This window comes from Diaphorina citri, unplaced genomic scaffold, assembly GCF_000475195.1.
Source record: "Diaphorina citri unplaced genomic scaffold, Diaci psyllid genome assembly version 1.1 scaffold957, whole genome shotgun sequence".
Classification (NCBI taxonomy): Eukaryota; Metazoa; Arthropoda; class Insecta; order Hemiptera; family Psyllidae; genus Diaphorina; species Diaphorina citri.
Window position 1 is genome coordinate 98,809 of NW_007378388.1, and position 14,859 is coordinate 113,667.

Genomic DNA, 14,859 nt, shown 5'->3' on the forward strand with positions numbered 1-14,859 from the left:
CCTGTATAAACACTAAGCATATTGAGCACCTCTACTAATCCTTTTATTTCAGCTGTTAGAAATGGTATTGAGCCTTAGTGGAGTGAGGGGATTACCTCTCACATAGACCCGATTTCGTCATTTACACACATGATTTGGCCACTTACCTAGAAGCGATTTTGTAATTTACAGAGACAGGATTTGGACACTATTCTGCTCGGGCACCCTGTATAAACGCTAAGCATATTGAGCACCTCTACTAATCCTTTTATTTCAGCTGTTAGAAATGGTATTGAGCCTTAGTGGAGTGAGGGGATTACCTCTAACAATTACCTCTATGATTAATCCCTTCAAATGGGAGGATCTTAAACACTTGGAGCAGTATTTTATTTTGACCTCAATTACCTCTAACAATTACCTCTATGATTAATCCCTTCAAATGGGAGGATCTTAAACACTTGGAGCAGTATTTTATTTTGACCTCATTGATTCACTAGGTGACATCAGTCTTTGTGATTGACAGCAACCTCCGTGCCCCAGTGGGTATCAGACTAGACTTGACGAGACTTACACACACTAGAAGTTGCGAGTTCAATTCCAGAAAGAATCGTAATGTGCGGAGAGGAAGTGTGAAAAGTGATCGTAGGATTAACTAGAGGGCACATTGACAGCAACCTCTGTGCCCCAGTGGGTATCAGACTAGACTTGACGAGACTAACACACACTAGAAGTTGCAAGTTCAATTCCAGAAAGAATCGTAATGTGCGGAGAGGAAGTGTGAAAAGTAATCGTAATAGGATTAAGTAGAGGGCATATTTAGGGCCATAACCCAAATAACCCATAACTTTCGGAATGTAGGTAGGTAAGTGTCTTTCTATCGATGAACACCAATTTTTTTTAAAGACGGCAAATATTGCAGAAGCTCGCATACCTTCTTCAACTTATTATTTAGGTATCTATTACATTAATTGTCAGTTATATGTTTTGGAAGGACAACATTAAATATTTACTGCTATTTTTTAATTTTTTCCAGATTAAAATTGTCATCCACACTCGTATTGTATGAATATTAAATACCCGGGCGTGCAATCCGGATAATAACCTCCGAAGCTCTTTACATAAATTAAATTTTCAATTAACACTATGTGGCTTTCGTCTGAATTGTTTTCACCATTGTTGGGCGCTCAACGCTCGCCTTTATTACCATCCAGCCCACGCACTCTGCCGGCAAACAAATATTAGAAAACACAGAACGAGCTGAACATGTAAATAAATTGTATTTCATTGTTATTTCCAACCGGAATGAATGTGTCTACTTCATTAAATATAAATTTGAACATTAATGTGTTCTAAGTGTTCTCCATTTTGAAACAAGGCGCTCGGATGTGTTTATCTCATCTTCCGAGATCTTCTGATAGCTCTCGCCTCTCTCTTCTCTTTGATTACAAACAATCCTACGCATTGTATTGGTAAGAGTGATGATGATTTTCAAGATCATGGTATTTGTTGTGTCCCTGCCTCCCAATATATTCATAACTTATTGGTTATCTTGAAACAAAATAATGCCGACTAATAATGGTACCATCAACACTTAAATGAGGTCCATCAGAGCAAGCTTGGACAGTGTCGGATTTTATGGCTGGATGATATGAGGCTAGACAGTCCAGTTAATGGCGTCTTGTGAACACCACTGGCGTCTAGTGACATTCTATCAACACTTAAATGAGGTCCATCAGAGCAAGCTTGGGCAGTGTCGGATTTTATGGCTGGATGATATGAGGCTAGACAGTCCAGTTAATGGCGTCTTGTGAACACCACTGGCGTCTAGTGACATTCCAATCTATAGTTTGACTTTTAGATGGTCAGTGAATTTGAAGCTGAATAGAAGTTCATTTTGTCCGACTGAGTTCTGTAAATTCTGAGTAATGAATGGGAGAATAATCCAGTATTCCCTAAGCAAAATTGCCTTAGCATTCTTTACCACCTCTGTATCTCTTAGAGCTCTAACGTAAATTTAGAACGTAAAGAATGAAATTCCATATCCCAGATTTGGACCATTTTGAACCCTATCTCTCGCGATTACCAGCCGAGCTGACCTTGTTGTGAACTTCTGCTACCGAGCAATTCGAGCATCTTGTTTACGTTACGCTTCAATCATAGCATTACGATCCTCAACAGAATGCCCTCGGATAAGCACAGATCACGTCAGCTGTAAAGCCGACAAATGCCACTACAACTCAAAGTACAGTGATGTTTACTACTACAAACTACATCGTCCTGCCTTCGAGTCAGCTGTAAACCCAGCGAATGCCACTACAACGCACACTACAGTTATACTGTCTTCGTCCTAAGTCCCAATCGTCTTCGCATCTGCACTGCACATCATTTGTCAAAACACAGTCATGATTAGGAAGTGACATTCCAATCTATAGTTTGACTTTTAGATGGTCAGTGAATTTGAAGCTGAATAGAAGTTCATTTTGTCCGACTGAGTTCTGTAAGTTCTGAGTAATGAATGGGAGAATAATCCAGTATTCCTTAAGCAAAATTGCCTTAGCATTCTTTACCACCTCTGTATCTCTTAGAGCTCTACGTAATTTTAGGGATGATATGAGGCCAGACAGTCCAGTTAATGGCGTCTTGTGAACACCACTGGCGTCTAGTGACATTGCAATGCATAGTTTGACTTTTAGATGGTCAGTGAATTTGAAGCTGTACACAAGTTCATTTTGTGCAACTGAGTTCTGTAAGTTCTGAGTATAATGGGAGAATAATCCAGTATTCCTTAAGCAAAATTGCCTTAGCATTCTTTACCACCTCTGTATCTCTTAGAGCTCTACGTAATTTAGAACGTAAAGGATGAAATTCCATATCCCAGATTTGGACCATTTTGAACCCTATCTCTCGCGATTACCAGCCGAGCTGACCTTGTAGTGAGCCTCTGCTACCGAGCAATTCGAGCATCTTGTTTACGTTACGCTTCAATCATAGCATTACGATCCTCAACAGAATGCCCTCAGATGAGCACAGATCACGTCAGCTGTATAGAACGTAAAGGATGAAATTCCATATCCCAGATTTGGACCATTTTGAACCCTATCTCTCGCGATTACCAGCCGAGCTGACCTTGTAGAACGTAAAGGATGAAATTCCATATCCCAGATTTGGACCATTTTGAACCCTATCTCTCGCGATTACCAGCCGAGCTGACCTTGTTGTGAACCTCTGCTACCGAGCATCTTGTTTACGTTACGCTTCAATCATAGCATTACGATCCTCAACAGAATGCCCTCAGATGAGCACAGATCACGTCAGCTGTAAAGCCGACAAATGCCACTACAACTCAAACTACAATGATGTCTACTACTACAAACTACAGTCATGTTAAATTCGTCCTGCCTTCGAGTCAGCTGTAAACCCAGCGAATGCCACTACAACGCAAACTACAGTTACACTGTCTTCGTCCTAAGTCCCAATCGTCTTCGCATCTGCACTGCACATCATTTGTCAAAACACAGTCATGATTAGGAATATTTATCGAGAACTGAATTAGCTTCCTTTGTGTTTTCACAATGGGAATGGATTTTTTTCGTACAAAGAAAAAATAAAAACTGTATATTAAACTTTAAAAGTTTTATGTAATAAATGGTGCCTAAAGTTTTTGTAAAAAAAATCAAAAGAAAATGAAATAATGGGATTTTTTTATTGTTGTTTAGGGGAAACAATACGGTTTAATAGATGCCGCAATAGAAGCTTTTATGTAATAAATGGTGCCTAAAGTTTTTGTAAAAAAAAATCAAAAGAAAATGAAATAATGGGATTTTTTTTTATTGTTGTTTAGGGGAAACAATACGGTTTAATAGATGCCGCAATAGAAGTTTAAAGAGGATTTTTATGTACCCATTCTTCTTAGTTTTTGTTTATTGTTCAATAATTAGGGGTGGGGGTGGACGGTGAAAAAGTAAGAGGAAAATACAGATTAGGGAAGAAAATTTCGAATTCAAGACACTTGAAGTGTAGTCTGCGGCGCGCAGAGATGGTACGTTGAACGCACCAATTTCCGCGTGGACGGTGGATCACTAAAGTTAAACAACTTTGCGCGTGGTTAATGTTGGTATCCAGATCGGCGTGAGACGTCAGTGGAAAAGCTTTTTGTCTTCATGGGAATATTAGACACATATGCAGGCAGGTATTGGGTACGTATCTAACTATCTACACGTATAAGTTCTGTGACCTTTGATCCCGAGATTTCATTTTTCAACATTTATCATGTTGATTTTCTTGCCGAGATATTGGTCAATACCGATGCCGCATTTCAATTTGGTACGTTGAACGCACCAATTCCCGGTGGACGGTGGATCACTAAAGTTAAACAACTTTGCGCGTGGTTAATGTTGGTATACAGATTGGCGTGAGACGTCAGTGGAAAAGCTTTTTGTCTTCATGGGAATATTAGACACATATGCAGCCAGGTATTGGGTACTTATCTACACTTGTAAGTTCTGTCACCTTTGATCCCGAGATTTCATTTTTCAACATTTATCATGTTGATTTTCTTGCCGAGATATTGGTCAATACCGATGCCGCATTTCAATTGGAATATTAGACACATATGCAGCCAGGTATTGGGTACTTATCTACACCTATAAGTTCTGTGACCTTTGATCCCGAGATTTCATTTTTCAACATTTATCATGTTGATTTTCTTGTCGAGATATTGGTCAATGCCGATGCCGCATTTCAATATAATTTTTTATCACCAATGTAATATAATAGGAATAAATATGCCTTCTCCATTATGAGCATTATATTCCGATAAATAATTATATAATAGATTATCACCAATGTAATATAATAGGAATAAATATGCCTTCTCCATTATGAGCATTATATTCCGATAAATAATTATATAATAGATTATAATCCACATTATAACACATTATGCCGCGGCTATTGAAGTTGAAATTATATCGCAGCTTGAAGTTGGAAATAAAATACAGCGGGGGACATGTTGAATATAATGTTGAGGGAAATCAATTCCATATTATCAAACACAATAAAAAAAGGAACAACATGAAGATTATATATTTTCATAATTATTATTGTTATTGAGGTGAACAGGGTGTGAGGTTTGACTTTTGACCCAGAATGAGAGAATCATCAACACGTTAAAGACCTAATAGGAAATCGTTTTGTCCAATAAGTGTTAGGGTGTGCACTTGTGTAGGGACAGCGAACCGATAGGTACCTACCTATTCTTTCGATACACTCGTTATAGTCGTTATGGTCACTAGAAAGGCCTGGCTGGCCTACGGAATACAGGCTCCTCCAGGAACAGAACATGTATGACGTACTTTAGGATCAGTGAGTGTCATATATTCTTCCCTCAAAATGATTCCTCCCAGTTGCCTGATGTTCCAATCAAACCCTGTACCGATAAGCTCGTTATGGTCACTAGAAAGGCCTGGCCTACGGAATACAGGCTCTTCCAGGAACAGAACATGTATGACGGACATTAGGATCAGTGAGTTTCATATATTCTTCCCTCAAAATGATTCCTCCCAGTTGCCTGATGTTCCAATCAAACCCTGTACCGATAACATGGGTAGGTGGTACGCACCATAGTAAGCACAGAGCAATGGTGTGTGCATCCCATTGTCTATACTCCATTGTTGTTGATATCAATATTTATATTTCCTCAACATATGTGTTCCTAATCATGACTGTGTTTTGACAAATGATGTGCAGTGCAGATGCGAAGACGATTGGGACTTAGGACGAAGACAGTATAACTGTAGTTTGAGTTGTAGTGGCATTCGCTGGGTTTACAGCTGACTCTTACAAAAACTTTAGGCACCATTTATTACATAAAAGTTTTAAAGTTGAATATACAGTTTTTATTTTTTCTTTGTACGAAAAAAATCCATTCCCATTGTGAAAACACAAAGGAAGCTAATTCAGTTCTCGATAAATATTTTTCATAGGAAACTTTCTGATTAATAATATAAAAAAAGACGTCATTGCTGAACAGATTATCGGATTTGCTTTTGTTCAGGGCACGTCTTGATTTTAGCGATCACTCGGACTAATGTCAATCAGGACATAGCTTGGCATTCTACAGTGACTTGTCAAATTGCTGATGAACAATTATGTAGTATACCTAGTATAAATGCAAATAATTAACACTGATGATACCTAAATTAATAGTTAATAAATTAGTTTTTCTTACATTTCGTGTCATGTCTTTTCAATTAAAACATTACTAGGTATGTATGTAGCTAGGTACTCATAGAATCAGTATGATGTACCCACCTAAATGACGGTACCTATAACTGGGAGAACGGAGTAAAAAGCTGTAGAAGTGGGCGCAAGGAAAACTTTGACGCAAGCTTTTATTTGGTGAGTAGGTGGACATTTCAATCATTTACCCGTACAAAAGTATTCTCAGGTGCTTGAATAATAAGAACTTAACAAGCGCAACATTCACACTCACACAAAAGGAAAAAGAAAAAGAAAATTTAAAAAAAAAAAAAAAAATAAAAAAACCACTAAAACAAGATGTTCAATAATGTATGTATGTAGCTAGGTACTCATAGAATCAGTATGATGTACCCACCTAAATGACGGTACCTATAACTGGAAGAACGGAGTAAAAAGCTGTAGAAGTGGGCGCAAGGAAAATTTTGACGCAAGCTTTTATTTGGTGAGTATAGGTGTGGGCATTTCAATCACCTACCCGTACAAAAGTATTCTTAGGTGCTTGAATAATAAGAACTTAACAAGCGCAACATTCACACTCACACAAAAGGAAGAAAAATTAAAAAACCACTAAAACAAGATGTTCAATAAGACCAGTTGAAATTCCAACAAATATTTGAACATAAATCAAAAGGAAGCCCAGAAGATGAGTCTCATTTAGACCACCGCAAAAGTTAAAAGAGATTCCCAAATTGGAAAAAGCATCCACAGCGCGGAGGGAATGATAGAAATTTACTTCGGAATGTGTTAAACAATGGCCGAGGCGCTTCTAGACATCAAGGCAACAGGGAACGTTACAAATCGATAAATAATTTCCAGGAGAAAACATTAGCTTAAATGAGAAATCGAAATCTCAAGTGTTCAATGGTGGATGCAGGGGCCTGCACAATGCATCTCTCACTGAAGTTGAAGTCAGACTTATAAAGGTGACACCACTGATACCGTACACTGCCTCGACAACATAGATTCACCTCGTCGATCGACAGGGTCGACTATGTGTGGACACACCTTAAGAGAGTGCAAAATTCGGATGTCAGGTGATTTGGATTTTAGAGAAAAAAGACAGCCCAATGCATCCTAATATAAGGACAGCATTCAGCAGAAAAGAGCCATACATAACGGAAATTGCCTTATGGATGGTTCTTTTCTGCCTAATGCTGTCTCAAGTCCAAAGAAAAAATTAAAAGGGAGTCTTGAATCCCGTTAGAAGCATAATTTATAATAATGGATGAACTCAATACCATACAATACAAACATGTTGGTAATAAAACAGTATAGGTACATTATTTCCATTACCATCTGCTAAGGAAATAGCACCAAACATCACCAGTCTATTGCAATGCATCCTTCAAGTCCAAATAAAACCATGGCTCCCGAGTGCCGACAGAAAAACAATTTTCTAGTTGAGCAAGAACACAATATCATGCAAACATGTAGGTATTGTAGGTGATAAAATGGTAGGTGCATTATTCCCATACATAAATAGGTAGGTAGGTACATGTAGGTAATAAAATGGTAGGTTATTCTCATTACCTTCTGCTGATGAAAGAGGACCACACATTGGCAGTCAAAACAAAACACTACTAACAAAATACAACATAGACAGATACATAAGTAAAGTATGTACTTGGTTTACATTATGCACTTAACTATTGCGGTTGCATACATTATTTTACATCAATTCATCAATGTAGGTGCAATGCTTCAAGGTGTTTCTGATGGTGCCTCTTTTGAGGGGAGCGCTTCTTAATAAGTTGTAAAGGTGTGTCCACACATAGTTGACGGGCCGTCGATCCACAATAAATTCACATCGGTCCACGGCCGTCGAGTCAACTATGTCTGGACACACCTTGAGAGGTAATGAGGACAAATATAGGACAGCAATGCCGCCAAAACAGTCATACATGGAAATCTAGGAGAACAGGAACACAAAGCTCATTCGAGGGATTGAGGAACTAATCAAAGTTATTCTGAAAATATCAGTCATGCAATTCGGAAGTCAGGTGATTTGGATTTGAGAGAAAAAAGTCAGCCCAATGCATCCTAATATAAGGACAACATTCAGTAGAAAAGAGCCATACATAAGGGAAATTGCCTTATGGACGGTTCTTTTCTGCCTAATGCTGTCTCAAGTCCAAAGAAAAAATTAAAAGGGAGTCTTGAATCCCGTTAGAAAAATAATTTATAATAATTGATTTCAAGTGTTCAATGGTGGATGCAAGGGCCTGCACAATGCATCTCTCACTGAAGTTGAAGTCAGACTTACAAAGGTGACACCGTACACTGCCTCGACAACATAGATTCACCTCACCTCGTCGATCGACAGGGTCGACTATGTGTGGACACACCTTAAGAGAGTGCAAAATTCGGAAGTCAGGTGATTTGGATTTTAGAGAAAAAAGACAGCCCAATGCATATCCTAATATAAGGACAACATTCAGCAGAAAAGAGACATACATAAGGGAAATCGCCCTATGGATGGTTCTTTTCTGCCTAATGCTGTCTCAAGTCCAAAGAAAAAAATTAAAAGGGAGTCTTGAATCCCGTTAGAAAAATAATTTATAATAATTGATGAACTCAATACCATACAATAAAAACATGTTGGTACTGTTGGTAATAAAACAGTATAGGTACATTATTTCCATTACCATCTGCTGAGGAAACAGCACCAAAGTCCACAAATAAAACCATGGCTTCCGAGTGCCGACAGAAAAATAATTTTCTAGTTGAGCAAGAACACAATATCATACAAACATGTAGGTATTGTAGGTGATAAAATGGTAGGTACATTATTCCCATATATATGAATAGGTAGGTAGGTTATAAAATGGTAGGTTATTCTCATTACCTTCTGCTGATGAAAGAGGACCACACATTGGCAGTCAAAACAAAACACTACTAACAAAATACATAGACAGATACATAGGTAAGTAAAGTATGTACTTGGTTTACATTATGCACTTAACTATTGCGGTTGCATACATTATTTTACATCAATTCATCAATGTAGGTGCAAGGCTTCAAGGTGTTTCTGATGGTGCCTCTTTTGAGGGGAGCGCTTCTTAATAAGTTGTAAAGGTGTGTCCACACATAGTCGACGTGCCGTCGATCCACAATAAATTCACATCGATCCACGGCCGTCGAATCAACTATGTCTGGACACACCTTGAGAGGTAATGAGGACAAATATAGGACAGCAATGCCGCCAAAACAGTAATACATGGAAATCTAGGAGAACAGGAACACAAAGCTCATTCGAGGGATTGAGGAACTAATCAAAGTTATTCTGAAAATATCAGTCATGTTGATGAATTCTAGCGAATTGTGCGTTCACGAGTTGTGGGTACCTGTGTTCTACACGAAAATGCATGGTACCATTGGTTCACTAACACTGTGGGTTTAAAACATAATCGATGCCGTCAATCGACCGTAAACTGCCTCGACAACATAGATTCACCTCGTCGACCGACCACCTCAACTACATATGTGTGGACACAGCTTGAGAGTTCACAGAGGAGGGAGTAATAATTTGCCAACCAAAATGCAAGGGTTTTACAGCGAACTCGGGTTGACGAATTCTCCCAAGTTGTACGTTCTACATAAAAATGCATGGAACACTAGCGCCGAGGGTTTGACTATGACGAGTCCTTTTGGAACTAAGAGCGAATCCGGGGTTCAGAATTGTCTATAACCTAACATTAGTATTTTTGTATGTTTTTTGTTTATGGCAAAATGTTGCAAAGAAGGCGCCACTCCTGGAGTCAGCCCCGTGGCCCGGTTGCTATTCACGAGCCTGCAGAGGCCAATTAGTTTCCACCTGGAAAAGCAATGTCAAACAAGCTCTAATGTATCCGTGGACATGAAGATGGGTTTAGTTGGCCTGACCTTATCGAATCGCTACTTCTGGACTAGAACTAATGACATTAAATACTTATACAATAGATAAATAGATATGTTCGTACTCGGTTTACAGGGTCTTATGTCGGCCACTCCGGTCACCGGTCAGACTGTCCGACAGACCGTGGTCTCGCAGATCTGGGTCTGTCAGACCGTCGCGTCGGAATGTGTGTGGCGGACAAAGGACAGCCTGCCGTCCGACCGTCTGTGTTTCCACCTGAAAAGCAATGTCAAACAAGCTCTAATGTATCCGTGGACATGAAGATGGGTTTAGTTGGTCTGACCTTATCGAATCGCTACTTCTGGACTAGAACTAATGACATTAAAAAATACTTATATACAATAGATAAATAGATATGTTGGTACTCGGTTTACAGGGTCTTATGTCGGCCACTCCGGTCAGACTGTCCGACAGACCATGGTCTCACAGATCTGGGTCTGTCAGACCGTCGCGTGGGAACGTGTGTGGCGGACAAAGGACAGCCTGCCGTCCGAACGTCTGAGAGACTATGTAGAAGTTGGAAGCTTTTTCCGCCACACACTTTTCGGCGGTCTGTCAGGCCTAGGATTGTCTGACCAAGGTCTGTCGGATAGTCTGAATGTGAGTCGCCGGCATTAGATCAATTGAACGCTTACTTGCCTCGGTGGTTCAATCCCTTCCGAGGTAGGTAATAATAGTAGTAGACTACTTCTGGGGTAGAGGAACTTTTCAGTCTTAATATTCGAGGTTCAATCCCTTCCGAAGTAGGTAATAATAGTAGTAGACTACTTCTGGGGTAGAGGAACTTTTCAGTCCTAATATTCGCGCAGTATACTTGTTACTTTTATTGGAAAATACGCTGAATTTCCTGTCAAAATTTGAAATTTTCAAAGACACCAAACCATACATGTTGGTCCTCAGATAATAAGCTTATACTAAACCTTTCTTTCACCATGATCACAAATTTTGTGCATAGCTATATCTATTTATCTGAAATTTCAAAGACAAACAATATCAACTCATGTTGGTCATATTATTATAATGGGCAATACCGAGGTATTTCTCTTTTATTATTTATCAATCAATATAATTATTAAATTTCAAACATTTTATATACAAGTCTGAATGTGAGTCGCCGGCATTAGATCAATTGAACGCTTACTTGCCTCGGTGGTTCAATCCCTTCCGAGGTAGGTAATAATAGTAGTAGACTACTTCTGGGGTAGAGGAACTTTTCAGTCTTAATATTCGCGCAGTATACTTGTTACTTTTATTGGAAAATACGCTGAATTTCCTGTCAAAATTTGAAATTTTGAAACACACCAAACCATACATGTTGGTCTTCAGATAATAAACTTATACTAAACCTTTCCTTTCACCATGATCACAAATTTTGTGCATAGCTATATCTATTGATCTGAAATTTCAAAGACAAATAATATCAACTCATGTTGGTTATATTATTATAATGGGCAATACCGAGGTATTTCTCTTTTATTATTTATCAATCAATATAATTATTAAATTTCAAACATTTTATATACAGTATATGGCACACAATTCACAAAATATTCATAATCACTATGGATCCTCATTTATGCCGAATCCAATTTCACCAGAACGCTTAGCATTACGGCTTTAAAGTCATCCGAGAATTACTTTTTTTTCGTTTAAAAAGTTAGAAAGGAAAGTAGATTGGTATCTTAAATACACTCACGGCGTGTATACCTTGCTAACATGAACTTAGCGTCCTACCTATTTTGAAATAATTTTATGTATTATTCGTTACTATTTTTTTATTCGAGAAATTAAAATTACAGCCATGGTGGAAGGGGGGCCTGGATTTATTTAGATTATAATGAAGGATTTTGATTACAAATTACAAAGACCCCGGCGTTGTATTAGGCACACATAGGTAAATATTATTATTACGAACTTTAGGTAGAACTTGGACTCTCATTTACGTTTTAAAAACAAAATAGGTACGCCGTGCTTACTCTTTGCACAAGGTAAGGATGTTCAATCTTTGGGCACTACATGCCAAAGTTTTTATTTTGAAGGGGTTCGCTCAACTGATGATCTATGTTACAGACATACAATTAGGACAATACCAATACCTAGTGAAAATCAATGGCTAATTTTAGCTCCTAAAAATGTTGAGGAAATTGAGAAAAAAGGGATGGAGAATGGAGAAGGATAGATAGGAAGGTATGGAGGGGCAGGATGAAGGAGGGTGACGGCGAACCCAAATAAGATTAAGAAAAGGTGCAGAAGTCAAGAAGATTCGAGCTACTAGAAAAAGAATATTTTAGCGGCAGATAAATTTCTACTGAAAAGGGCCAATACAAGATCTATAAAAAGGGGCACCAACCAAATACCTAATTTATCATCAGATTATCCATCACCAATAGGTAAATAATTTACTCCGATAATCAAGGTCTTCATAAGGTCTTCTACTTCTCACATTTTCAAGAAATGAGGAAAGAACAGTGCTGTTCGCACTTCAAATTGTGTACATATTTATTTTGGAAAATGTTCAATTGCGTGCTGTTTTGTTCATTGTTATTATTTTGAAGGCCTTTTCACTTTTCAAATTAATGCTTTCGAGGAGGAGGTAAAAAAACTTTATACGTTTTTTTTATTCTTTCAAATTATTACGAAGAGAGATGGGCGGTATGGTAAAGTTTGGATGTTCAATCTTTGGGCACTACAGACCAAAGTTATTATTTTAGGGGTTCGTCCACTGATCTATGTTACAGACACACAAAGAGGGCAATATACCTAGTGAAAACCAAGGGCTTATTGTAGCTGCTAAAAATGTTGAGCAAGACTTCAGAGAAAAGGGATGGAGAAGGGAGGAGGGTATGGAGGGGTAGGATAAAGGAGGGAACCTCAACAAGTTTGGTTGTGTTGGGAAGTAGCTTGGATGTGATAATAGCCCTGGAGGTGGTAGGAACATGAGTGGTTGCTGGAGGAGATAGGGTGAAAGACAATGCGCTTGTGAGGTAAAGCTATCTGTAGAAATGAGGTTCTCAATATCAAATGGCCTCTTCACTGAGGTGCTGGATTTCTTAATTTCACTATCAGATGGTTCACTTAGTTTGGTATGTTGTTCTAAATGTGAAGACGAGATCAATGAGTTGCTATTTATTGAAAAGTCAAATGGTTTCGCATGAGAGGATTCCATTGGTTCAGGAGACTTGTCAATACTTTTTGGCGAATAGTTTAAGTTTTTCAAGGAGTAATCCAGTGTTTTCGGTGAGAAGTCATGGATGACATCAATTTCTTCATCTTCATCAAAGTTAGAGATGGGGGATTCAGGATGTTCAAAATCATCACTGGTTGTGGGGGATTGACTGGACAGGTATATTCTGTTAACATTGGCGAGAGCTGCTAATTCGTTTTCTAATTTGTCCTTATCAGATTTCATTAACTTGAACCTCCTCCTTCTTCTCAGTAGAGATCCATTCTCAAACATATCAAGAGCATTAGGATGAAGTGCCCAGTAAGCGCCTTTCCCTGGTCTGTCAGGTCTCCTAGGAATTTTAACAAAACAATCATTGAAGGACAGATTGTGACGAAGTGAGTTCTGCCAGCGTTGTGTGTTTCTTCTGTAATAAGGAAATCTATCGGCTATGAATCTGTAGATGTCTGACAGGGGAAGCATTTTCTCTGGAGAACTCCAGATAGCCATTGCTGTGAGGGAAATATAGGAGTAGGGAGGCTTCTGGTCCCCGTAGGTATCTCTGCATGGTCTTGGCATGTTGAATAAACAAAACTATTGTCAACAGTATGAACTTTGAACAATTACTTCAACTTTGAAGCTTTAATAGATAAATTAGGTACACAAGTAATTTTCCATTGAATACAAACTCAATTTTTCTGAATAGTTTGTCCAAATGGTTATGAAAAATGTTCCAGATTATTAATTATTTTCACAAGTATAAATGTTCATTTGTTAAATGTTTCTTTTTAATATAATTAAATTATTTTAAAAAATAAATAAAAACTTCACAATAAAAATATAAAATCAAGTTAAAATTAGATGATGAAATAACTTTTGAACTAATATAGTAAACTTAAATCTAGGTGTTTCGGCAGCAAATTTCCAAATACTCGTAAGTTCTGATGAGTGATGATCATGTTAGCTTATTACGGATATCATATTCCGCCTCACCACTCATCCTGAGAACAGATGCGGAGATTGATTCCAATGAAATCAGATCAAGAACAATCTAATCTCTGACACTGACAGAGAATAACTACAGAAAAAGAAAATAAAAAAAAAATAATAAAATAAAAATAAAACTATAGGTAACAAACAAAGGCGATGACATTAGTTACTCTAGTTATTGTGATGACCCTTTTGGACAGTATTTACGTTTGTAACTTGATATCTATGTCCATTGTCTAATATTGATGAAGAACTTCCATGGATTTTTCTTCTGGTACATACCAATTTCTTCTTGTTGTAGGTTGTTACTTACCTCCATATTGGATGTTAGATGTAATAGTCAAGATGATCTTCTTCAACTTCATGCTCTGGATTTTCGATTTCAAATGAAATGTTCCCATCATCAAAAATCAAGACCAGATGAACAAAATATTTGATTTGTTCTTTCATCTATATCTGTACAGGAATAGTGGTATAGGTTATGGGGGTATCAGGTGTTTATGTACACTGCTACTAGATTGAACATGGTTTAATTGGAAGATCACATTACATTAAGCCGTGGAGGCTTTCC

General features: G+C 38.0%; 1 protein-coding gene across 1 annotated transcript; it reads right to left on the minus strand.

The window, feature by feature from the left end:
• Window positions 1-11,470: 11,470 nt before the first annotated feature.
• LOC103513334 (fork head domain-containing protein FD4-like) lies at window positions 11,471-14,088 on the minus strand. Its single transcript, XM_026826562.1, has 2 exons — window positions 13,006-14,088; window positions 11,471-11,531 (listed from the first exon to the last, which is right to left on the minus strand). The coding sequence occupies exons 1-2, from the start codon at window positions 13,875-13,877 to the stop codon at window positions 11,471-11,473; spliced, it is 933 nt and encodes a 310-aa protein (XP_026682363.1). The 5' UTR covers window positions 13,878-14,088.
• Window positions 14,089-14,859: the final 771 nt, after the last annotated feature.

Excerpts from the sequence above, each read along its gene's own strand:
- LOC103513334 (XM_026826562.1), bottom strand. The coding sequence starts at position 13,877 with ATGCCAAGACCATGCAGAGATACCTACGGGGACCAGAAGCCTCCCTAC. Across the intron at positions 11,532-13,005 it reads ACACAACCAAACTTGTTGAG|ATCAATAGATATAGCTATGC; the intron begins GTTCCCTCCTTT and ends TTGAAATTTCAG.